This window comes from Bacillus rossius, chromosome 3 (genome assembly GCF_032445375.1).
Source record: "Bacillus rossius redtenbacheri isolate Brsri chromosome 3, Brsri_v3, whole genome shotgun sequence".
In the NCBI taxonomy this organism is placed as follows: domain Eukaryota; kingdom Metazoa; phylum Arthropoda; class Insecta; order Phasmatodea; family Bacillidae; genus Bacillus; species Bacillus rossius.
Window position 1 is genome coordinate 13,556,537 of NC_086332.1, and position 26,822 is coordinate 13,583,358.

Sequence of the window (26,822 nt, forward strand, 5' to 3'; positions counted from 1 at the left end):
GGCCGGGGTTTAGTATTTTTCAAGGCATATTTTTTTTTTTGCTTTCATCAGAGCCGTTTCATTATATCGTTCTAGATTTCGCTCCACAAATATAGTGATTCAATAGTCAACGTAGCTGCCCTGGCAACAAATTCTAGCGGCGGGTGTGAAAACTACGTGTGAATCGCGTCTAGAAAATTTGAAAACACAATTAGCAGAAATTTATCACGCTCGGGTTTATTTTAAATAATTCAAAGTTAAATTTCAAGACCGAGTTTCGTATTATGAGTGTATCTGCAACATGAGAACACGTGAATTTGCTCGTTATCGAGGATAGATTTAACACATTTATCTAGTGAGTATTGAAAGACTCGCTCACATATTCTTAAATCTAAATTTTAAAACCACACACGCGTGCACGGTAAGATATAAAACTGCAGGATCATCGTATTGAAGCCGGGCCCGAGTACCTAGTACCTAGGTGATCACAATGGCGTGACGTCACGTGGCACTCGTTGACTACGAGTGGCGCACGCGAGCAGTCCCGCACTGCAGTTTGTCGAGCCCCTCTGTGGTCGCGGTGGCTAAGCGTGTCTTGCTCACGTGACGAGGATCGCGGGTACAATCCCAGCAGCCCGGCACGACCTAGACACGTTAGCGAGCAACGAGTCGGGAACCCAGGTGTTTCGGGACTTCTGTACTCTCGAAGGTACCATTCTGTGCACACACGCGGTTTGCAGAGCTTCAGAAAGAACCACACGATTTGAAAACTGCTCAAGATGTTTATGAAATAAATTTAAGAAAACGCTGAGGATGGATTAGTTGGTTAGTTTCATGTTTTATTTTCTAAACCGTTTATTTTCATAGATTAAAAATTGTTAAAACAAGTATTTTTTGCATACGTTTTAGCCATGAATCTCCCAGTTCAGATTATTGAAAGCCTTAACGGACTTGCATTACACTTTTATCTTCATTTGTACGCCATTAAACGTTACGGTTACCGCTCAAATATCATAGTTGCTCTATGCACGACGAGAAGACTGCGCGCCGCCAGTTTAGAGCCTTGTGCTTGGAGTCGATAACCCCGTAAGATGAACCAGCGAACGTCACACTTATCGTCTCGCTTCACCGCTTAAAACCTCCTGTGCGTGACCATGAGACGTAATGCCCTGACAAATGAAGGTTTCACCGTTCTGTCGGGTGATCGTACAGACGACTCTGTCTTTGACTGCGGGGGGGAGGGAGGGGGGAGTGAAACGTACACCTCTGCGTTCGACCGCTCGGCAGACGCAATATGTCCCGCGACGCCGGCCTCTGAGGTTGCAAGGCGCGGCTAGGCCCTTCGTCATTCCCCGCTTCTCCCCGCGACGGCCAAGTGTTCCCACTGCTCTTTGGCGACTCTCCAACCAATCGGCCTGATGAAATGGGCCCTTTTGTCCGCGCGGGGAAGACCCGTCGCTGCTCGTCACATCAAACGGAGAAGGGTGGAAACACCACGATAAAGCTGGCCCGAACCCCTGTCCACCCGCTCCTCTTGCCGACGTTCTGGTCGCGTCGCTTGTGGAGGGGGGAGGGGGGGGAAACGGCCTCTCGTTCCACCCTCCCTCCCGCCGAAAGTCCCGCCCCTTCGCGAGGAAGCGGATTACCCGCCCGAGTGCTCCGCGCCGCTAATTGATACGGCCTAATGAGTGCCCGCGCGCTCATTATGCGAGTGTCGCCGGCGATGCGCCGGGCCGGCAAGATGGCTGCGCTCCGCGTGGACGGTTTCCGTGAGCACTCGAGCTTCTGTCTGCTGAATCGTTTAAAATACAGTTGTACCCGGCAACGGGATGAGTAGTGTTCATTTAAAAAGTGTTCTAAATCAACAAAAATATTATTAAATTTCCAGCTGAAATCAGCAAATGGGCCTATAATGTACCATTTATGGTCGCATATGGTGTTTACTACCGACGTTGATAGAAAGCCAATATGGACCATTAAGATTCTTGCTTACCTGGGCACACATACCGTGTGCAAAACTTCAGAAAAAAAAACTTTTCGATTAGAAAGCTGCTCAAGATATCCGAGTGGGGTCTGTTTACGAAAAGCATTTAAGAACTAGCTGATAGCGGATACTCATTCAATTTTTAAACTGTATTTTTAGAATAATGAAAGTGGCTGAAAGTCGAGTATTTAGACTAATGTTATGCATGAAATACCCAGTAGAGATTCTTGGAAGCACTGAGGAGACTTGCATTACACCTTTATCTTCATTTCTCCGCCATGTCACGTGATGGTTACCGATCAAATATCACAGTCGCCCTATGCACGACGAGAAGACTGCGCACCAGTTCAGAGCCCTGCACCTAGAGGAGACACCGCGCTAGAAGCACTAGCGAGAAGTCGCATTTATCATCCCGCCTCATTAAAACAAATACACCCTTGAGCAGGCGGACACCTTAACACGTGGCTACGTGAATCGTTTTCCTGCAATTGTATTTTTTTAACCCCCTACTTATTGTTTTCTAAAAGGGGAAAAAAAATCTTCTTTCGGAATGGTTTCGAAGAAATGCACACGCAAAGTTTTTTTTTGTGTCTCGACTCAAAAAAACAAATATTTGCGTTGTCAAGTCACTGCGCCCCGATCTCCGCACCACCGCGCCGCGATTTCTCTCATTTCTTCACCCCCGTCTCGGCGTTTCTAATCTCTTCCTGAAAAGCCGAGGTTAATTACCCCCCGCAGTGCTACCTTCCAAACATTTTATCTCGCGGCTGTGGGGGGGAGTTCCCCCCTGAGGCCTGGGGTTCGCGCTCCGCGCCGAACAATGCCTGGATTAGACGGCAGTCAGATGCTCTATTGTTCCACGAAGATTACAGATATGAGAAACCTGCCCTTCCCCCTGTTCCCCACCCCCCTCCAACTGCCCTTCCACGGGCTCCGCCGCGCGCCAAAGGGAAGAGCTGCCAAGTGAGCAGGCGTCCCTCCTCTGCGCCGCTAGATAGCGCTTTCCTTTATTATTTTAATTAAAAATTGTTTTTTTAATCCCCTTCCGACATCAGGAAAAAACAGTCGCTACAGAAAAACCAGAAATTATTTTCCTCTAAGTTGTATTCTTTGCAAAAATAAAACCAAGAAGGGGGAAGAAATTTAAAACAATAACTTTCTTCGTTACAATAGAAAAAAAAGCAGCTTACGAAACGGCTGCCAGTTGAAGCGCAGCTTAAGGAGAAGCTGCTACAACTTACTTGCGACAGAAACAGGCTAGTGCGCTGTGCGTTATTTCAGTGAAATTACAAAACTAATTCTATTCAACAAGCAATTTTACGACTTAGTAAAATATAGTTTTTACTCTTATATTTTCCAAATGATTTTGATTATTAGTAAAATATTTGCAAGTACGCAATCCTTCAGTTAGTGTTCCAGAATAATAATGTAGATTTTTTTTAAACTATAAAGATAGCCACTTAGCCTATAACATTTCTGGGACATGGATGTAAATTTATGTCTGACTTGCGAACTATGTTAGTCTATTCATCTGAAAGAGTGTTAGTCAAAACTCCGACAACTGTGTTCAACAGTAACTACGTCGATATATTTTTTTTTCCTAAATGCTGATTACTCATTGTTGTCACGTCCCGGTAACATTTTTTTTATACATTGCTTTTTTACTTACACTATATTTTCGACTTTCATGCCGTAACGATACCAAAGATGACACACTCTGTTTGATGAGTAATATTTAATTTGAAGACAAGCCTACAGTATTCTGCTAATCTTATTGTTATTTTCTTTTTTAAATATGTTTTTGCACTTGTTGGTTTTGGACAAAGCTATCCAAAGTTAATGACGTTGGTGAGGTTTTTTAGTTTTTTATTGACTTTTATATGTTTTTAATACATTTCAATTAATTAATTATATTTTTAAATACCCAGATGAAGTATATAATTTTCTATAAAAAAAATGGTGGATTCAATTTGGCGGATAGATCAAGGTCGAAAGACAAAGTCATGAATTCAGATGAACTTTGAAGAAAATAGAACTCTCTGGATATTTTTTTAATGGGTTAAAAGTGTTTTTTATTAATAGCGATATTTAACAAAAAAACGTTCATTTGGAACAAACATGGGATTTTTTGGCATGTTTTTGGGTAAAATAAAAATATCAAGGTTAAATTTAAAGTGTAAGCACAAGGTCTCCCATCACTTATGGCGTCGGAACATCACCCAAGATGGCTTGCGGCTTAAAATCTACAAACTTTATCTAATATCCGGACCGGCTAAATTATACTACTACTGATAAGCAAAATTACTCATCTTCATAGTCTGTCGCAAATCAACGTCGCTTGCCTACAGTTTAAAAGTAGCCACGAAGAGAGGAAAAGATAATACATAAATTCTAGTGAACACGGTGATGATTGGTTGTATAGTATGAATTTCTAACTAGGGTGGATCAAGTCAGTATGCATGATGTTTAACAAATGTAGCAATTAATAATAAATAAATGTATAATGTCCTAGTTTGAAGTCCTTCGTCAGGATGTTCATGCGCAAAGTTAACCGGGGAAAACAGCTCAATTTGTAGTTAGCCACAAAATTTCAATCCCAAATTCCTGAAGAAAGTTTATCAATGATTGCACTATCAATAATATTAATAAATCAGTATTATCAGTAATATCAATAAATTTATTAACACATGCAAGGAAAAAAAATTCTTGAATAACACTTGGCGCAATATTTTTTTTCCACAATTATTTTCATTACGCTAGTAGCCGGAAGAAGCTAAAGAAAGATTATGGCATAAATTATTCAAGAACTTCTGGAGTAAAAATATAAAAATATAAAAAAAAATATAGATGCAGTATCTTTCTATGAACGTTTCGAATCATGTGTCACAACAGAAACTTGGTTAAAAATGCACGACGACATTTCAAGAGGAGGATTTTTTATAAGGAATTTCTATTACACTCCCTCTGATATTTTTAAATAGTTTTTGAAGGGTCGTATGCATTGTGCTGCTGGCGCCAGCCCGTCAAGATCGGACGTGAAAATAGAGTTGCGTGCGGGGGAGGAAAAGTCGGCGTTGTGGAATATCCGTTATAGTGAGTAGGAGAGGGTGTTGGCGGGGGTGAAAAAAAAGGGGGGGGGGATAACACCCTCACTGGTAACAATATTTCACTGGCTGCCACAGACATGAACTTATTTGGAGGGAGTTATTGAATTCGCCCTGCCGACACCAGATGCCTTAGCCAAAGAGTCCTATAGAGCGACGGGGGAAAAGGGGCAAGGTTGAATTCTGTTACGTACAGTCGTAAAAAAAACTGTTTGCTCGGAGTAAACGTGTAGCCACGTGGAAGCCACGAGTAATCCTGAACCCTCCCTCCCCTCTTCTCATCATTCTTCCAAAACAACCTGCAGATACGTGGTTACGTTGTTATTTTGATAGTAAACAAACTTTCTACGCAGACACCCTAAGAGTAGAGACCTGTAAAATTCGCGGATTCATTTCGCGATAGGATAGAGTCCAAATACTTTTGACATTATTTTGCTTCAGTGATTGGGCCACAGTTTATCTGAAGGACTCTGGGCCAATAAAAAATCTTTAACAGAAGAATTAGCGAATCACGATCATTCCAGTCAAAAGGTGTTACGAGTCGGTAACCAATCAGCAGATGTAATTTGCGCGAATGCGTAGATGATCATGGAGTCTATCCTTTAGGGATTTGAAATCGCGAATTCTACAGGTCTCTTCCTAAGAGGAATAAATGGGAACCGGAATAACAAACGTTGAACTCATTAATTACAATATTTAGTTATTCTTACGCATTATTAAGTTACTGTTATTATTTTTGAATGTGTTTAATGCATTATAACTCTCTCTTTCTCGAGATCTAAGGCCAATAAAATGTATTTTAAACTATACAATTTTTATGCTATGATTTATTTGTCAAGTTTAATTTTTTTTCTTACTAATTTTTGTTTTAGAGCATTTTATGCTTTTCCTACTGTATCCGGAGACGCTTAGCTGTAGATGACATACAAAGTAACTAATCCTAAAAGGACCCATGCACCAGGTCTTGAAAAAACGACTTAAGACTTATAAGTCCGGAACGCTAATTTCTCAGCCCACCGAGGCAGTGAAAACTTCTCAGTGGACGGAGAATGGTTCCTAAAATACTTTGTGGAGTTACGAAATATGATTGGTTACTTCAGTGCCGATGTAGAAGCTGTTCTAAAAACTCTTTATTGAAAATGTACATTAAGTGAATTTAATATTTGGCAGATAAGCCATCGCTAAATATTTATTACAAAAATCACTATCACTTGAAAACGACGTACCTCCTCGACGCTGAAAAAAAAAAATCAACTTAAAATACATATACAGGCCTAGCTATAATATGTAGATTTTCTCTGTTGGCTTCAAACTTGTACGACAGTGGACCCACGTGTTTTGTCTCATCCTCCCGTTGATGTCTCTTTTCCGCGCAGTTTCTCCGGGAGTCTATAATTGTTGTTCTAAAAATACACACAATGGAGGTAAATCCCTAGAGCCCGCGAAGACATCGAACAAGTTTTCAATTGTGCCGAGAAAATGGAAGGGAAGAGAGAACTCTGTCTCCCCCCCCCCCTTGCCACTGGGCAGACCATCTCTTTTTTTTCTTCTGAGAAGTCGATGAAGACACGTGTTCTTCCCTTCGAGAAAACAGTCACCAGCAGACGAGAACGTTTCTCAGCGAGCGAGTTTTCTCTTAGCACGCGCAACTTGTCATTACGTCTTTAACATGGTCATTTGTTTGACTGTTGTTGGATTGAACGAGGAAGTTTTGGAACATGGTGGCAAGAATTTTGCCATGTCAATAATTGAAGTGAAAATGAGAAGGATCGCACCTTCACCTTTCGCATATGGGTAGATGAACGTTTCTTTTCTTATATAATGGAGTTTTACATTGATTCCTAGCTGATGTGTTGTTAACACCTTTGTTTAACAATACCTACTTCATGATGACATTTTTACCATTTTTCCTAGCGAGTTCGTTTGGTAAACAGTTGTATTTTAAAAAATTTTTTGAAAGTTTGTTTTTTAGAACTTTCAATTAAAACGTTTTTTGTCTAACAAGAAAGCTAGTTGTAGAATTAAGCCTCAAGCTAAAGTTTTATTGAGAAATGGATTTATATATAGCCTAGAGGAAAGTGAGTCCACAGACAATATTCGTCAGTTGAATGGTTTTTCGACGAAGAAGACACTGAATATTTTATTCTCCGAATTGAGAATTTTGTGTACTTTGTATTCGTCGGGCTGCATGCAGAATTATCGCAGCTATAAGAATCTACTTTTACCAGCAAGATGAATAGAAATTATTCGAGGTTTGTGAGAATTTTCGTGTCAAATTTTGGGTGTTATGGAACACCCACTTTATGGCATTAAAAAATTAGGATTAAAAAATAAAATCTAAAAATTATTTACTAAAAAATATTTAAAAAGTAATTTATTTTCAATACCAAAGTGCTTCAGAGCCCATTACAAGTTCATAAGATACGCCGCCTTAAGACCCCTCTGCAAAAAAAAGAGAGAGACGTAAAACTTTATTAATAAATATTGTTGCAGTAGATATTGCGATAGCAACCCTAGAGTGTAACCATACTGCATTATAGCAAAGTTTAAGTCTTTTGAATTTTTGCTAAATGCTTTATTTAATTCAAGAAAGCGTAGACGTAGACCCAACCTGAAGGGTGGGGGGGGGGGGGGTTGGGGGCCCAAGCAGTCCTAGAATAAAAAATACCTTTACTTTAAAAGGGGGGGGGGAGCGGGTAAGATCGTACTTGCGCTTGCAAAATCGTAACTGTGAAACGGAAACCATAAACGTATTTACCCCAAATACCTCTTCTTTTTACCACAAACATACACGTACACAGAAACACATTAAGATTATCGCCCCTGCGAGGAAGTGTTGGAACATATAAAACCATCGTCCCAATAATTTTGTCACTTGGAAAACAATGATGTTAGACAGGCTTCGTTTAGTTCGAATATAGTGCAGTTGTCAAAAGTCGATTGAAAACTGTAGGGATTGGTCTGTAAAAGGTCGGTAAGTACGTTCGAAAGGAGGCCTTTAGAAGCGGACGGACAGGAGTTTGACGTCACAGGCCGGCCAGGTAGGGATCACTGGAACCGCCGGTGACATTTCAACATTCAGTCGGATTGTCCTCTTCCCCCCCTTCGTCCTGAACCACGCGCGCACAATCACCATCCGGCCGTGACAACCCGGGACAGCGGGACCTGGACGACACAGAAGGAATCGCTAATGAAAGCGCCGCGCAACGGGGCATCAAACTTGCATCGTCCCTCTTCACAAACCATCACCGGCCGTGCAGGAGGGGGGGGGATTAAGGCACCCGCGACGTAATCGGCCATTCTTTCTGTGGCCAAATGGCTTCTTCCTCTGTCCATCCCCCTTCGCCGTTATCGGGGCTTAAACGCACACGCACTCTCGCACGCACGGCACACAGAACCGCGCGGAACCCAAAATTCCCCCCGGCCTCGCTGTTCTCGACGACCAAGCGCTCCCATTGTCCTGCGTGAATCCGTCACATCTTTACTGCATCTACTGTTGATGCTCTGCCGCGCTGTTCGGGGCGATGCCCTCGTCCGTTGGCGTACAAACCGCGGCCCGCGGCCCGTTCACACCCCACCACACCAACAGGAAACCACTATTCGAATGTTAAAAATAAGTTTATATGACGCATTCTTGCCAAATCGATATACTTTTGAATTCCTGTGTTAAAGAGTCATGACTTTACTGATATAATGATAACTAGGGGCATGCATATTTCGCGAAAATATTCTGAGACTAGCTGAAAGTTAAAACACTGTAGCATCGTCTGTATTTCGTGATTGGGTGAGTTTCTTTCAGGCTCAAGTCGACTGTTAAACCACCGAACACATATATTAAGTGTGGAAACAAACGCGTCGTGAGTGGCTCGGTCAGACAAGGCAATGACTTCTCTCGAAGACGTCCGCCAACCATAAGGAAGAAACCGCTTATGCGAGTATACCTTGTTGCAGTCTAGTAGGCGTTCAGATTTATTCGAGAAAAATGCCTGACCCTAATGATAACATGGCATGAAATCAGAACAATTCCCAGACACTAATTTGCCAGTTAGATTTATTCTGATTTTTCGTGTAATTTTACCTCACTTTTTAAAATGTAGTTCATTCTTAACCTAAGCGATTAAAAAAACATGACTCGGTCAACTTACAGACCCGTTGGCATTCTTGGTAAGTAAAGGGACGAGTAGGAGGGGTAAATATAGACTATTTGGTGTCCAATACAATACATGATATATTTAAACATGGCTTGCTGTGAGAAGAATTCACAACATTTACCAACACTGATTTCAGGCAATACTATATACCTATGTAGTTTTCTTTTCCAGTTTCCAAATACAAAGATATTTATCGGGTGCAAATTCGACTCTGCAATGGAGTGAAATATTTTACAGCCAATGCTGGGAATCTGGTAGCAAAACACCCTGTCGTTAAGGCAGATGACAAAACTGGTAAAATTCCTGAGATTTTTTAAGAGTGATAAGGGGGTGAGATAATAGACTAAAGACCCCATATTTTATGCTATAAAAATTATTTTTAATATTTCAAATTTGCTTTCCTTAAGGCGTAACAGATTTCCAAAGACCACAACATAGAATCTATTGACATTATTACATTTATTCGGCTTCGTATGGTTCGGAAAATTATATAATCCGGCACCAGTCAAGCCGCACTCGTTCAGAATTTTTTTCAGGTGGATTCAGGCTGTTGACCTTACCAGCCAGGATGCATCACTGCACTGCCGGCGATTTTTTTTCTGCTCAGAGTTCATCATTACTCTTTTCATTTCAGTACAGTGTTTCCGATTTTTCATAGGGATACATTTCGCGAGCACATTCCTGTAATGATTTTTTTTAAAAGACTCAGCATTTCTTACTTCTTTATTACAGCTTATTACAACTTTTTTAAAATACCATTTATCTTTATACTATTTTCTTTGATATTCCGGCATGGTTGTTGTAAAAAAAAGTGCAGAATTAAAGACATTTCAAGGTATTGCAGTTGAGGTCATTCTAAAAACTTATTCAGTACTAAACGCCAAAGAATTTACAGGGGAAGGAAGCTATTCGTAGCAGCCAGTCGCTAGTGACTTCGGCAGTCCATTAAATTAATTACTACGCTTTAACGAAGCAAAATTTGGAAAATTAAAAAGAAAGAAATTTGTTTCGGACTTAAAAACGGTCGAAACCAAGATGGCGTCTTTAGTTTCCTATATTTCACATTCATAGCTAAAGTCAAAGAAGTATCTGGAGATGGCAACACTCAAAGAAACAATTCATGGATGTTGAGAAAGAATCGACCATGTAATATGGTGAGTAACCATCCTAGCATTTGCCTGGAGTGGTTTCGGAAGCAATTGGAAACCTAAATCAATATGGCGGGCCAGGATTTCAACCCAGTCCTCCGAAACACCATTCCAGTCTCTTACTCCGCCAATCGTTAAACCCCAATTGTTTAGTATCTCGCAGGCTATTAGAACATAAATTTCAGGCATTTCACTATGCGTTGTCAAATTCAATTTAATAAATAAAATTTACAAATTATTTAGATCCAATGTTATATCTATAAAGCAGTTTTTCTTGGTGTATCTTCATTAAAGCGGCACACTAATGTATGACCAGGAAAACGAGTAAACCCGAATTCATTTAATTCTAACCTCAACCACCGAACAAAAATGACAACAAATGTAGGCCCACGCCCGGCATTTCTCTTGAAGCGCACAAGATCTCAATAAACATGTGTGTGGATGACGTTACAGAAAATCTCTCTTTTTTTATCTATATATTCTGCCCTTATACCTCTCGTGTCATTTACAATCACATTACTATTTTTGCGAGAGAAATAAGCTTCGAGAAATCTCCATTTAAATTCACGTACAAAATATCGTAAAAAAAAAATCTGTCAGATTGTTGCGATTCAGGAGCGCTTCGAAAAAAATGTGGGAAAACTCAGCGAGCTTGCCAAAAACAAAATGAAAACTGGTTACGCATTGTACCTTTCCGATAATTTATCTCGGAACACACCGAAGGTTAAAAAACTAACAAATAAAAATTTGTTAGAGAAAAAAGTATGGGACGTGTATGTGGCAACCGAATGTTTTTATACAATCATATTACTATGTGAAATGGCGTCAGAGCTATGTAATTCATAGGAAATTTCAATACTGATTTCCTGTATTGGACGAGGAAAAAATGGTAGGTATGCTGTTGGCTGTAAATAATTGAATCAAATGCGAAAAGTTTCCTCATGTTTTCTAAACCAGAATATTATATCGTAAGCAACTTATTTACAGTAGTTTAGAGATCATAGTAAATGTTTTTATTAAAAGTGACACTGTCCTTGATCAAGATTTTTTTTAAAAATATTATTTAATGTCATGAAGTATTTATAATTAAACTAGTAGATATGCGACAGTTAAAAAAAATCACAAGTTCAGACATTAAGTTTAATTTTAAAGTGGGGCTTATGGGCGATTAAACAACAACTTTTAATTTATGCCATTAAGCGTGTTAGCATAGTAGTCAAGTTTTTGAATCCCAGTGTGGCCATCTTTATTAAGGTTTTCCACTATTTCCCAAAATTGCTCAACGAAAATTCTGAGATGGTCCCTTATTATGCACCTCAGTCGATTCCTTTCTCAATATATCATGTAATTTTTGTTGTCAAGTAATGGACGTCAAAGAGTATCCATCTAGGTGGTTAGTAGTGGATGAACTGGTTAAGAAAATAAATAGTAAAACTATAAAAAAAGGGGGGTTGTCTGTAAAGTCAGTTAACAGACGATAATTTTACGTGATAACGTCATAAGAAAAAAAAAAGATGAAAAATTTCATACTTTTTTAATTTTAAAATATTATTTACAGTTTTTGCCAATTTAATTTAAATAATTTGTTTAAATATAATCACGAACTATTAGTTATAGAAATAAACTGAAATCAAATCAATGCCAATAAATTGAAAATTTCAAATGACGAAATTGGACAAATAAATCAAATTTTTTAAATTGCTGCTTTTAAAATGCCCGCCTTAACCTGTTTGATATTCTAGACGTTTTCTCGCGCGGTGGTTGGCTGGTTCTTTCACGCTCGGCTCAGGCGGAACGTGACAAAGAGTCATGCTTTTTCGTTCGTGCAGCCGGCGTTCATCGATTTATAAGACGTCATCACGTCAGAAACTTATAATTATTTGTAGTAAATGCATTAAAACATGTCTAAGAAGAACTTTTGGTGAAAACAGGTTAAATGGGAGTATGTAAGCAACATTCAAGACGCTGTAGTTCATTTTTTAAATGATTCTTAAAAACTATTGTAAAAATATTTAAATAAATTAAACTATTTATTTTGATATTGTTTATTATTAGGTGGCACCATGGACGTACCACCTCTAGGAACACATTTTCCAATTTGAGGTGGATATGACCTTGAATATGGTGCTTGTAAATCCTTGGACCCTCACGATTCTCCTTTCAGCTTAAAATGTCTAGTAACTGAAACTTAAATATGTGTAGTGGCATTCCTCGCACAGTAGATGGAAACAACAGGAATAAATAAGGATCGCATGCTTTCGCAGCTATTGTTTGAAGTTCGCTGGGCTGTGGGTCTTAGCCACGTCAAAAGGGAAGAGCTCACCAACTTTTCTGCAGACGTTGCATTCGTAATCATCGGGATAACAGTCTGCCACTGAGAGTTTTGTCAGTCAATTTTTTTACTATCCTATCTAAAACTAAGTGTAATTTGTAGGTGGAGTACGGTTTAGGGAGACACCTAGGTGCGTTTTCGGCCAAAGCCTATACGCTTAGTCTTGCTGAAGATTAGCTATGCAGCGTGTGATTGTACGGGAATTGGCTGAAGCCATGACTAATTTATTAACCTATGTTAAATTAAAATTAAAACTAAGTTAAGTTGGGCACAGACGTGTAGGTGCAATGGTCATTAATTAATAGTGCAAGAGAATAAAACACTGTAAAATACTGCTGTACTTTTACAAGGAAAATTCTTGGAAAATCAGTTGCCAACGAGATGTCACTTGCAAAACTATAAAGGCAAAACTTTGTAAAACTACAGAATACCTTTATTTGTTTTTGCGAAAAATACCTGCTCCTATGGATCGATTTGTTGTTTTTGTTGTACAGATTTTCGAGAAAAACTTTCGCTACAGGCGAAACATATTTTTTCTTGTTCGTACTTGAACCACTACCGGATGATCACTCGCCGATACCAAGGTATGAGATCTCAATTATTTTCACTTGGTTGCGAATGGTTAAGTGAACACACCTACTCCCTCCGCCGGCTATAACGTGTCCCCAAGTAACTGTGTTCAAATCATCAAAGACAAAGACTATAATTTTTTTTTGGTAAATAGAACAGTAAATTCACAGATATTTGTAAATTGTTTGAATTTACATGAAAACAGCTGTACCACTACGAATTAGTGTTCGCGGTAATACTGGGTTCGGATACTTACCCGGATATACATAGTGCTTTGGCAGAGCTTTGTAAAATTGCAAGTGATGCCGTCGGCAAGTGAGCTCTCAAGGTCAAGCTACAGGCGAGTGCAGCGGGTGTAGAAAGGGGCGAAGCCCTAAGATGTCCATCAAGCTCTGTACCTGCCCGAACACGCCCGAATATTCACCTTCGGCCAACCTCGGGATTTGTTTTTCTTTTTGCGGAGGAAAAAATGAATTCAAATATTAAAAGTGGTCGGTTAGGTTAGCTACATTAAAACGCTTTAAAACACTTTGGACTGTTAGTTAGGTTAGTATAGCTACATTAAAATGAACCCAGAAATATAAATGTAATTAAATAAACCCGAAATTAGCCGAAGGTGAATATTCGGGCGTGTTCGGGCAGGAACGGAGATTCCCGCAGAAGGGGGGAGGGAGTTTAAGCTAGGCGACCAACGGGGCGTCAGTCATGGCGCCAATTGCAGCCATGGCTGGCCAGTAAACCCCAATAAGCACACGATGCACGCGCCCTTGTCCTGCGTGGTTAAAAACCCGCATGGTAGAGTGCATAGGCTTCGGCCTGAGACACGCTTAGGTCCTCCCCTAACCTGGAACCTCACCTACACACTTAGAATTAACTTAGGCTAGGAAGAAAAAAAAATATTGCACTGACCGGCGACGTAGAGCGTGGCGTTGCGGCTGCGCGCGACGCCCGCCTGGTTGCGCGCCACGCACCAGTACACTCCCCCGTCGCTGTCGCGCCGGCCGTGAGCCACGCGCAGGAAGAAGAGCGAGCCCGCCGGCAGCAGCACGCGGTGCGACTTGGCGTCGCCGGGCGACGTGCGCACCAGCTCGCCGTCCTTGTACCACTCCACCAGCGGCGGCGGGTAGCCGTCCGCGCGGCAGTTGAGCGTGGCCGGGTCGTGGCGCGCCACCGTCACGTCCGTGGGGTGCTCCGTGATGCGCGGCGCGCGGTACTGGTTCGCGTAGCCTGCGCACACAGCCAGTACCCACTGCTCAACCACCTAGCCCACACACACAGCCAGCACCACTCTTAAACAACCTAGCCTGTACACACAGCCAGCACCACTCTACAAAAACCTAGCCTGCACATACAGCCACTACCACTCATCATAAACCTAGCCTGAACACACAGCCACCACCATTCTTAAACAACCTAGTTTGCACACACAGCTACCACCACTCTACGAAAACCTAGCCTGCACATACAGCCACTACCACTCATCATAAACCTAGCCTGAACACACAGCCATCACCATACTTAAACAACCTAGTTTGCACACACAGCTACCACCACTCTACAAAAACCTAGCCTGCACAAACAGCCACTACCACTCATCATAAACCTAGCCTGAACACACAGCTACCACCACTCTACAAAAACCTAGCCTGCACATACAGCCACTACCACTCATCATCAACCTAGCCTGAACACACAGCCACCACCATTCTTAAACAACCTAGCCTGCACTCACAGCTACCACCACTCTACAAAAACCTAGCCCGCACATACAGCCACCACCACTCATCAACAACCTAGCCTGCACACACAGCCAGCACCACTCATCAACAACCTAGCCCGCACACACAGCCACCACCACTGCTCAACCACCTAGCCTGCACACACAACCAGCACCACTCATCAACCACCTAGCCCGCACACACAGCCACCACCACTGCTCAACCACCTAGCCTGCACACACAGCCAGCACCACTCATCAACAACCTAGCCCGCACACACATCCAACACCACTACTCAACAACCTAGCCTGCACATACAGCCACTACCACTCATCATAAACCTAGCCTCAACACACAGCTACCACCACTCTACAAAAACCTAGCCTGCACATACAGCCACTACCACTCATCATCAACCTAGCCTGAACACACAGCCACCACCATTCTTAAACAACCTTGCCTGCACTCACAGCTACCACCACTCTACAAAAACCTAGCCCGCACATACAGCCACCACCACTCATCAACAACCTAGCCTGCACACACAGCCAGCACCACTCATCAACAACCTAGCCCGCACACACAGCCACCACCACTGCTCAACCACCTAGCCTGCACACACAGCCAGCACCACTCATCAACCACCTAGCCCGCACACACAGCCACCACCACTGCTCAACCACCTAGCCTGCACACACAGCCAGCACCACTCATCAACAACCTAGCCCGCACACACAGCCAACACCACTACTCAACAACCTAGCCTGCACACACAGCCAGCACCACTCTTAAACAACCTAGCCTGTACACACAGCCAGCACCACTCTACAAAAACCTTGCCTGCACATACAGCCACTACCACTCATCATAAACCTAGCCTGAACACACAGCCACCACCATTCTTAAACAAACTAGTTTGCACACCTAGCTACCACCACTCTACAAAAACCTAACCTGCACATACAGCCACTACCACTCATCATCAACCTAGCCTGAACACACAGCCACCACCATTCTTAAACAACCTAGTCTGCACACACAGCCAGCAAACTAATGTACTAACATTGTTTAAAAAAATGTGTTTAAATATATGTATTATTATTCATTGTGTGTCATACAATGTAATATGAACGAGAAACTGTAAGGTATGGCGAAATTTTTGATTGTTTATTTTGTCAGAGTCAATTATGTATTACATTGAGTCATTCCTCAAGAAAAAATCCTGCTTATGTTTCCACAAATTAAAAAAGAAAAATTTTCTTTCGGTAAAGCGTCAAAACATAGACCTGTTTCTTACCGACCTGAGGTTGCCAACTTGAGTGGCTGAATGCCGGGGCCACCGACCGTGTATTTACTTGTAAAGAAGCTATTGTTATTACTTCTGAGGTGGATTCCAGGAGTGCTGAGATTCGCGCGAAACCTCTGCAAGCCTTGCCACCCGACTCCCTCAGCTCGGCGCCTCTCCAAGCACTCGTGCTGAAGGGAGTATTGGGGGGGGGGAGGGGTGGGGCGGTGTTGTGGAACTGAGAAGTGCACTCCAGAGTTCGTCGTGGGCCCCTTCCCGACAACCCCCCTTCCCTTCTCTCTTCCCCCCTTCCTCCCCCTCTCCCTGACCCAGCCCGAGCGCCCGACAGCGACGACTTGGCTCGCGCGCGCCTCCCAAGATTGCCGACTCGTGTCGCCCGCCACGATCTCCGAGACAATCGCCTCTCCCCTCCCCTCCGCCTTCCCACCGGCGCTAATCCGCCTTCCTGGCTCGTAAAACTTGATTTACCGCCCCCTTCCCTCTTCTTCAAATTCTCAGCCCTCTGTCTCTCTCAGCTCTCTCTCTTTGCCGCGCCTTCGCCTTTTCGGCGGAATGCGAATTTTGGCGGCAGCCTCTCATAGAGAACCCCCTCCCCCCCCCATGCCACCCCCGACGGAGGGCATATCCCAAGGAAACTCCACTCTCCCCGCTTCTTAAGACAATATCCAGAGCTCCGAGAGGCAATTTCAATAATCTCTGGCGGTTTCCGCCCTTTGTTCTTCATTCAGGAAATTTAGTAATTGCAATGCAGCTTCCTTAAGATAGAACTCGCTCGGCCTTAGCAAACCTAATAACGACACGAATACGGTACGGGTTAAATTTTTCGGTTTTTTTTTCTCGTTGATGAATGAAGGTGGTGGTGCTACAACGCAGAAATTCTTACACCATAAGTTACGATTCTTAAAGTTCTTAGTGTTTTCACACAATGAATTGCTATAGCTGGTACCGGCAAATTTCATGGAAATTTTTGGTCACCATTTATACAGCTAACATTGCTCTGATGAACTTTGCACAGTTGTTCCACTATTCCCCTCTACAACTGTGGGCCATTCAGCTACCAGCCAGCAGCAGAGAGACCGAATCACTTCGACTCACTCATAAGAATGTGAGGTTTTACGCAAGAAACAATCCAATAAGGAAGGCATACGAGGGTGCAATATACATAGGACTGAATTTTAGGCTTACATCAAATGAATCCACGAAATTTCCGGGCCCCTAAATCCATAAATTACTCAAATCGACCGCGTCGATAAACTGGTGTAAATTTTGAGACTCCAATCATGAGGCTTCGTGGTTCTAAAACCTCGGTTAAAGTTACCTCCTATTGCCTCACGATACTAAGTGGAGTGTTGGTTCTTGTGGTGCGCTAATCAAAGTTGAATTCATTGTATAGTTTTTAAAATAATACTAATATATTAATTAAAATTATATGCACTATAAGGACGATATTTAATATTACAGTTACATATTAACAGGGTCTAACTGACGAAGAAAACGACAGAAACTATTAATTAATTTTCTTAACTCGGCTTTCAAAAACAATGTGTGTTTCTGAAACAGTATAATTGAACGTGATATAATATATTTCAATTTGTTTTGGTGATAAGTAGTCCATTGATTATACAGACGTGGCCTCAAACCAGAACCAAAATGAAGCTAGTTCCTTAAAGAAACTGCGTTAAAAATTTAAATCGAAATACATAATTAATTCGCGATAAAACTTTATCCTTTTAAAGTATGTGTTTTGCGAAAGTTATCCTCGACTGAAATCACAATCGCACGACGGGTGCGACTTAATGAAAGTGACGCGAATATAAACGTTTTTTCTAACCAATCACATTCTGTGCACACATATGAAAAAAATGGCGAACGCCACATGCTTTCTGATTAGAAATATTTCCTTTTTACATCACGTCACTGGGACGACGTGACTGAAAAGAGCGTCAGATATTGAACTGGTGCACTGGTAATGGTGAATTTTGAAAGGATTTTTTTTAGTAAATTTATTTGTAAAATATTTGGCATCTGTATCACTCATAGTAATTTTTTTCCGAACCATTCTTTAATGTTAATTAAACATATTTTTTTTTTCTAAAACATTTATGGCTGTCGTACATATGTTTGGTGCGTATGTAAAAGCTATAAAACATGTAATATATGTTTTTTTTTTTGTTTTTTCTCGTGGCGTGTATGAAGGCGCATGTTCGCTCATTGCGTCCTTCGCGTAGCGCCAACACCGCTTCGTCTCACTCGTCATGTTGGAAAATAACTGTTTTATTTTTGTCATTTCTATTATACGATGGCTATTGTTGTAAATGTATCAAAATAGCTTTCTTGAATTCAATGTCTCCTTTATCAACATATGTTTACTAAATGTCATCTAGGAGCGGCAAAAGTCACGCAATTTTTATTAATTAATTATGATCAATGACGCGAATTTTATAGCTCGAAAATGACGTTCAGCGAAAGTCCGGTGAGATAATTTGTGACCCAACAACGAATTCAAAGAACGTTATCGGAATAAATTTACAGTTGGGGGGGGGGGGGGATGTGAGCGAGTCATTCAGTACTCACCAGAGATGTGTAACATGTAACCTCGGTAACGAGCGAATTCACGTGTTCTTATGTTGCAAATATACTTATAGTACGAAACTCAGACAAGAAATTTACCGTATAGTTCTCTAAAATAATACCGAACGTTATAAATACATAAGCAAATTATATTCTCCACTGCATTTATTGACGCGAATCACGCGTAGTTTCCGCACTCACCATTAGAATTCATTGCTGGAGGAACTACGTAGGCTATTATTCATTTGATCAAAAGACCGAAATTTTAAACTATATAATAAAAAGGCTCCAATAAAACAAAAACAAAAAATTAAAAAAAAAATACTAAACCCCGGTTTTGTACCTGATTTTCGACAAGAAATTTTATTAAAATACTGCCCATCTTGTTAAATTTCATGAAACAGCTAATATTCTAAAGTTATACTTTAACATTGTGAACTTTGGTTCTCGCCATCCGCCACAGATGGCAGCACCGTGGTTACACATTTCCGTTCCATGCGACTTCCGTCCCATTCACGAAATCACTCCTGCCAAATACCGTATCTCGAAAGCCAAGATGATGCTCATCAAAAAATGCCTTAATTGATAGTAATGGCAATAAAATGAGATAGCGTATGGAAGCAAGCCTTTGAGGGAGAGAGGGGGAAAAGAAAACGTATCAGTTTAAAATAAGAACCGCGCGTCGTCGCTGTGAGATATTGCTTAATGCGCCGGGCGCACCCCCGCCGCGGAACGGGCGGAAGGGGGGGGGGGGACATTTTAATCATCTCACGACCCTCCCCCCCTCGACGACCACGTACTCCAATATTCCTTCACTGGCGGTCCTGCCCTGCGCTACCCCCTCCCCCTCGCATATGCGCAGATTGCCGCGCGGTGCTGCTTCGTTTAAATCACACGACGCGAAAGGGAGGAGAAAAGGGAACACGGGCTCGCACATGTGCGCCGCGGCGAGGCTGCAGGCGCTGATGGAAATTACAGTAAATTTACGGTCTTTCCAACGAAGGTTCAACCACAAATAAAAGGAAAAGTTATTCGTAACTAACTTCAGTTGACTGGATCTTCGTAACACTACGCCAAATGCGTTTTTCGTTGTAGACAACGTAACCGCACGCGGGGAGGAAAATAGAAAGTTTTGCTGTGAATCAAAACGTTTTTTGACGTGGCAACATCTAATAAATCGATGAACGCCAGCTGCACGCACGAAAAAGTGTCCCGTTACGCACATTTTTCCGTTACGTTGTGTCCCGTTTCACTAATAAATTGACTAAAAAATTATGGTGAATCATATAATTGATGATAGATATTTGATTACAGTTTATTAATATGAAAACCTGTTCATAATTATATTTAAACTTTATAGCTAAACGCCAGTTTTTAAAATTAATTACAAGTCATCTACACGTGAACTGTTTCGTCGACTGTTTATAAAGTGAAGTGAAAAGTTCATGTGGTTTTCATTGCTTATTACAACAACAATTTTTTAATGTTTTGTTAATGCAATACGATTATTATTATTGTTGATTCACGCTCAAAGTAAGCGAACTTAACACCCGTAAACTTACGAAGATAACCGTAAAGTTACGTAGATCCCTGGATAATTTGTAACGGATGTTCTCAGTAAATTTAAGGTGAAAATTCCTAACGGTGAGCTAGCTTGCGAACCCTAGACGTCTCGTCGCCGCAGCGACTTGGAACTCGGCAAACTACTCGAAAGCAACATGAGAATGTGGATCCCGCCGAGTCAGTGAGTACAGCAGGATTTCAAAAGCACACGCAAATATAATGAATCAACTCATCCCGCTTCACGACAGGCAGTCATGTATCCGTCCGTCGTTCGTTATCAAGCGTAAAGAAACTTTGCGGACTTCAGCTTTCGACGGACGGACAGGTGAATTAAAAAAAACCTTCTAATTTTTATTTGATTTTGTCTGAAAACTATAACTTCCTTAAAAATCTTTTAAGATATGTTTTTATTAATTTGACTCTTCACATTTCGATGATTACATTGTCCTCGAATCACTCCGAAAATGGGGAATTATCCTGAACGAATATGGAGCTAGAAACAAGAGTTCCTGAAATATGTGTAGCATAACATAAACAAGAAATCTTTTATAGATAATCCATTTATGGACCCCATATACCTGGACACACAATCATACAGTATGTTGAGCTTCTTAAAAACCTACGTGATTTGAAATCTTCAATATATCCGAGAATGTCTGTTTACTAACTGTATTCAAGAATGCGGTGACAGCAGACGACGCGCTCTTTACGTATTTAAATTTTAAACCGTATTTATAGAATATTTAAAATTGCTAAAACGCGTGTTTTCAGGTCTATGTTTTGGAATGAATCATCCGGTACAGCTTCTTGAAAGCATTCAACGGACTTGCATTAAACTTTTATCTTAATTTCTCCGTTATAAACTTATTTTTACCGCTCAACCCAATAGTTTACTATGCACGACGAGAAGACTGCGCGCCATGTGCTTAGAGGCGACACCGCGCTAGAAGCACCAGCGAGCGCCGCACTTACCAACCCGCCTCACCAACACTGGGCGGGCTCCTCAAATAATTTTAACAGCGGGATGTTAACAGTGATGTTACCTGCACCGACCTATTTTACCATATGCTGCATACCAACCTTTTTGTAGCAAAAACTATCGCGGATATAACTAGTTATTTCCTTTCCTGCAGTAAAAACATTAGTACACATTAAAAATTAAAATAGAAGAGAAACTTTTAATAGGTGATTTTTTACAAAAAAAAATTGGTTGTCTGTAAAGTCGGTTTACGGACGATAGTTTAACGTGACGTCATAACAAAAGTTTGATGAAATGATTGCATACTTTTATAAAAAAAATTGAATCATTTTTATTGAATCATCATTATTTTGTATGGATACAATGAAGAGTGAAATGAAATCTACAATTTAATTGATAAATTTACTTTTATTTGCACTCATTAATTAAAATATGTTTATTACTTTAACTATAACTTTTATACATGTTTGCTATTTAACTTCTTCCAATCTGTGTTATTCTGTTAAGGATAGGACGATGATAGGAAAAGTAGGAAACGAATGGGAGTGTTTCAAATTTAATGTGCCTCGAAAAAGTCAAATCGATGGTTGTTCCAATCGAGTGGAAGAGAGATAGATGCGGCGCAAGCGTACAATGAGCGTAACGGGACAAAGCGTAAAGGGACAATATGCGTAACGGGACAACGAGTCATCCTTTTTCGTGCGTGCAGCCTGCCTTTCATCGATTTATTAGACGTTGTCACGTCAAAAAACTTTTAATCTTTACACTTACATGTTTATCGAGTTTACCACAGGACGTAGAACTCGGAGTCGCAATCCTGAGTAGTTTATACGTATATATATTTACCTGTGAATTTAAAAGAAATAAACGTTTATATGCGTGCGTTCTCCGTTGAAACGTCTGTATGGTTTCGGACTTGCCCGCGCTGGTGGTCGTCTGCGAGGCGCGCGCTAGCGGCTGGACGCTAGACGTCGCGACGCCCGGAATGCGCGGCCCAGACTCCCCCCAGGTGGCGCGAAGGAGGGCGGAACTCTTGTCCTCAGACGCACGCGGGCTTTCGACCCTCCGACCTCGCGGTAATAGGCGAGGTCTGTCTGTCTGTCTCGCCACCCCGTGTTCCCTCCGCCACCGTCCTAACAGAGATCAATACGGCCGTCCTCGTCCGGTGGTCTAGTGGGCCGAGCTACCCGCCGGTGCAGTGGCCGCATTGTTTAGTCGTTACAGTACAGAGTGCCCATAAAAGAATCTTCCAGTTTCGGTTTAATTTATACTATTTACAACAAATCATTAGAGACCTGCAAATTTCGCGGATTCATTTCGTGATATGCTACAATTCAAATAATTATACCTTAGCGCTGTTTCTGCCACTGGTTCACTGTTAATCTGGAGTGATGAGGGCCAATTATAGACCCTCGCTCAAAGAAGTGTCGAATCACAGACACTCAGTCGAGACGATTCACAAGTCAGCAGCCAATGAACAGGTGGCATTTGCCCTAGTGTGTAGAGTGTAGTAGAGTCTATCCTGGAGGTCACTGAACCCGCGAATTTTTCCGGTCTCTACAAATCATACACCAAAATGAGTGTAAACTAACATTGTTTTTCTTACAAATGTTAAATATGCGCACCTTTAGTTATACGGCACACGTCCAACCCAAAGGCTTAAAAGCATGTAACAACTGTAGTCAGTGTGGACGCATGTGCAAATTTGTTCTTGAAACCCTCCACATGGTCGACTTTGGCAATTGAAGTTCAAGACATTCTTTCCAAACAGATTTCTTAGGGAAAGATGCTCTGACACGGTCAACATCCTGTCGTTTCTAATTGAATATATCGCATCAGCAGTTTTTTTTTTGCCACTTGGGAGATCAAAATTGAACTTTGAACAAAAAGCACGCGGAATAGAAATTACAGATTCACTCTTAGCAAATTGCAGAACACAGAACGTTTTATTAAGGATTCGCCATTTACACAGATGGCTCTGCAAGCGAAAAAACAACAAAGTAGGGCTTGCGCATACGCTAACGTAAAACTGTTTGAGTTACTCTTTAATTGTGAAAACTCTACAACTGGAACATATTTTATGAACATACTGTATTCTTGGTGGTACTGACGCAACGACTTAAAAGGAACAAGCGGAGGGCACGATGAAAAAAGTTATTTCTGATAAATATACACTTAATTCCTCGTGAAAATAATTATAATAGTATAGGAACGGCTCGGGTATATATACCAGCCTCCGGGGTGACGTCACATGTTAGTCACGTGGCATGGTCGACCTAGATTACTGAGCCCACTCGGACGCCCTTACACTAGGCTGAGTCTACACTCCACACTAAATAAGTTAATACATCTTAGGAAGTTTAGTTTTAGTAACAGCGTAAGAACCTTACCAGTTGTGCAATTTTATCTAAAAGAAATGCTTTTTGAATGGTGATTTTCAAGTTCAAGAAGTAATTTTTTATGAGTGTGGTTTTACCGTAAGAAATTATTGAACATTCAGCTAATGTTCCTTGATTTCACACAAAATTAGTTTGAGTATTTTTAGTGTCGCTAGATTCTCTAACCAAAAGTCCACACTATTTTACAGTAATATAAATGTGGTCACTTAACATAACAAAAAACTCAAACGCTAAACTACCGGAGAAATGTAGCAATCTCGTTTTTCTGAACAATCAACAGTAAATGAAAAATATCACACTCGGAATCTTTTTCAGGAAAACCGTTTAAAAGTAGATCCAAATGGAAGGGATGAAGAGTTTTCACATTTAGTCAAGAACATCTGACATCACAAACAAGTTAAAATTGATGTTAAAATCGATTTTGATTAAAAATTATTATAAAAGAAAAAATAATAATAACTGGCCGAGTTATCCTCGTAAACAAAATGTTAAGTGATATGGCAAGCTCCTCAGTTCTGGGAAAACTATAATATTTTATTATGAACAACCAACATGCGTGTGTTATCGCGCGTGTAACATTTCTAATTCAACATAAAAAGAGCGATTCAGTTGATGCGTAAATGTTGTGGAAAATTGTTTTAAAATGGCCGAAAAACTGCATTGAGAAGAGCGAGTTTTTTGTCAAAAAAAAACAACTTTATGTACTGTAAATTATGCGTGTATATTTATGGACAAGATCACTGGTTGGTTGGTCAATGATAAGTTGGGGAATCAGGAAATCCATTGAAGCGGAGTCTGCCATAACTAGGGACTGGAAAAATTCGCGGTTTCGATTACCTTCAGGATAGACTACACAGTCCTCAGTATACTCGGGAAAATAACGCCTGTTCATTGGCTGCTGACTTGTGATTCGCCTCAACTAGTTTGCTTGTGATACGATACTTCTTTGGTTGAGCATTTACCATTGGACCAGCAGAGTCGTCCAGATGAACAGTGAACCAATAACAAAAGCAGCTTTAAGGTATATGTATTTGAATTTTAGCGTATCGCGAAATGAATCCGCGAATATTTCCGGTCTCTCACTATAACTAGAGACCGGAAAAATTCGCGGGTTCAATGACCTCTAGAATAGCCTCCACTATCCTCTGCATTTCTCAAGCAGACATGCGTGTTAATTGGGTGCTAACTTGTGAGGCGTCTCCACTAGGTAGCTTGTGATTCGATGCTTCTTTGGTCTATAGTCTCTCATTGGCCCAGAGAACTCCAGCTAAACTGCGAGCCAATAGCAGGACCAGCAGAATTGTACACATGTTTGAATTTCATCTTGTCACGAAATGAATTTGCGAATTTTTCCGGACTCTAGCTATAACACATGAGACTGAAGTGCGCCCAAGTGAGATATATCTCCTTCCACGTTCGCCGGTGACGTTTTTATCGAATCTCTTCCCCTCGCATGCCCGCGTCGTTTCCGCGACGCGACGGCTGCATGCAGCTCGGGGACATCGGACGGCAAATGCACACGTAATTGCCGACGGAGGAAGAAGGGGGGGGGGGGGAGTGACGCTGCGCCTCGCTCTCTTGTTTGTGTTTCATCATCTTCCACTTTGCTTCCAAATCACGTTCCTCCCTCTCGCATCAGACAGCCACACAAACTCCCATCAAAACCCCCCCTCCCCTCCCCCCTTCCACAATCCTCGACGGTCGTACCTTCGGGCCGTTAAACTTCTCATTATCCACACAAGACAAGATAATGACATCGCGCAATGCTACAGAAATCTCTCTCTATCCCCCACCCCCCTCCCTACTTCCCGGGCCCAACTTCTCCGTACCCTCTATCATCCGCAATATTCGCCGACCCATTTCCATCCCCTCCAGGTGTCTGGGATACGTACGTTGCGTCTGAGTCTGGAGACACCAGTCAAGCGTTCAGGGCCGCATTAGCGCCGTTCTGTTCCGCTGCAGCGTTTCACGATTAACTATCACGATACAACATGTGGTTTACAGCGAGTGTATATGCAGCTCGAGCCAGAATTCGATCGAAAACTTCGGCTGCAGGGTTCATCACTAAATATTAAGTTGAAAACACACATAAAACTTATAGTATAAAGTGCTACTCAGAGCTGGTACACGACTTGAAAGTTGAAGCTAAACTATTTTTATTGCAAAAAAATATAAACACAAAGATTTAAGATGGCTCACATAGCGTCTAGATGATGTTTAGTTTTTCAATTTCTAATTTTTTTTCGAAAAACTTTTTTTGTCGTAAAATGTTTTCTTTAAAATAATTGGAAGTAACAACACGTCAGAAAAAAAAATGTAGGGAAAGTAAAGTTCTTACGCTCAATAAACACAATGAAATCATTTTAAGACCGCTATAATGTTTGCAGTGATTACAGAACATTGTTTAATTAGACAATGCCCGGAAGCTAAGCGTTCCATTTAATACAAAAAAACCTTATTTCTAATAAAGGTTATAAAAATTGTTTAGCTCCAACTTCAAAGGCATATACCAGCCTTGGGGAAGCACTTGGAACCATCAGTTGCATATGTTTTCTGGTAATTTTTTTCGTGTTGAACCTGTAGACAAAGTTTGTCTGAAAAATTCTGACTCATTCCGTACAAATCACTGCGTATTTCCTGTATCCTGGTGATATCCACTGTCTACATTTTCACCGCAGAGCAGGAATGGTTCGCCAGCGTGCGATGTTTTTTTAAACTATGGTCGAGCGTGAATACAGCAAGCATGGCAAGAATGTGGGTCTATAAAAGACTGTTAATTATAACTCTAGTAAGTTGCCACACTTTTAACGGGTGAATGACGTACCATCACCCACACCACAATACTGTAATACTGTAATACACAATACTGTAATCAGATACTGTGTTGCTCTAATACAGCCGTGGTGTTGTACAACTCACATTACTGAAGCACACGCGTGCTTTGCTGGCACTCAAAGGGTTGACATGAAGTTTTGAAGAAAAATGAGTCTATGAATGTTTTCCCATAGCGCTCCCAGT

General features: G+C 41.2%; 1 protein-coding gene across 1 annotated transcript in view; it reads right to left on the reverse strand.

Annotated features, from left to right (window-relative positions):
- LOC134530016 (roundabout homolog 2-like) overlaps positions 1–14,940 on the reverse strand; it is a 263,340-nt gene extending 248,400 nt beyond the window's left edge. The window contains exons 1-2 of the mRNA XM_063364543.1: positions 14,925–14,940; positions 14,178–14,495 (exon numbers count right to left, since the gene is read on the reverse strand). Coding sequence (XP_063220613.1) covers positions 14,178–14,495; positions 14,925–14,940 — 334 coding nt within the window. The remainder of the gene's footprint in view (positions 1–14,177; positions 14,496–14,924) is intronic.
- Between the last annotated feature and the right edge of the window lie 11,882 nt (positions 14,941–26,822).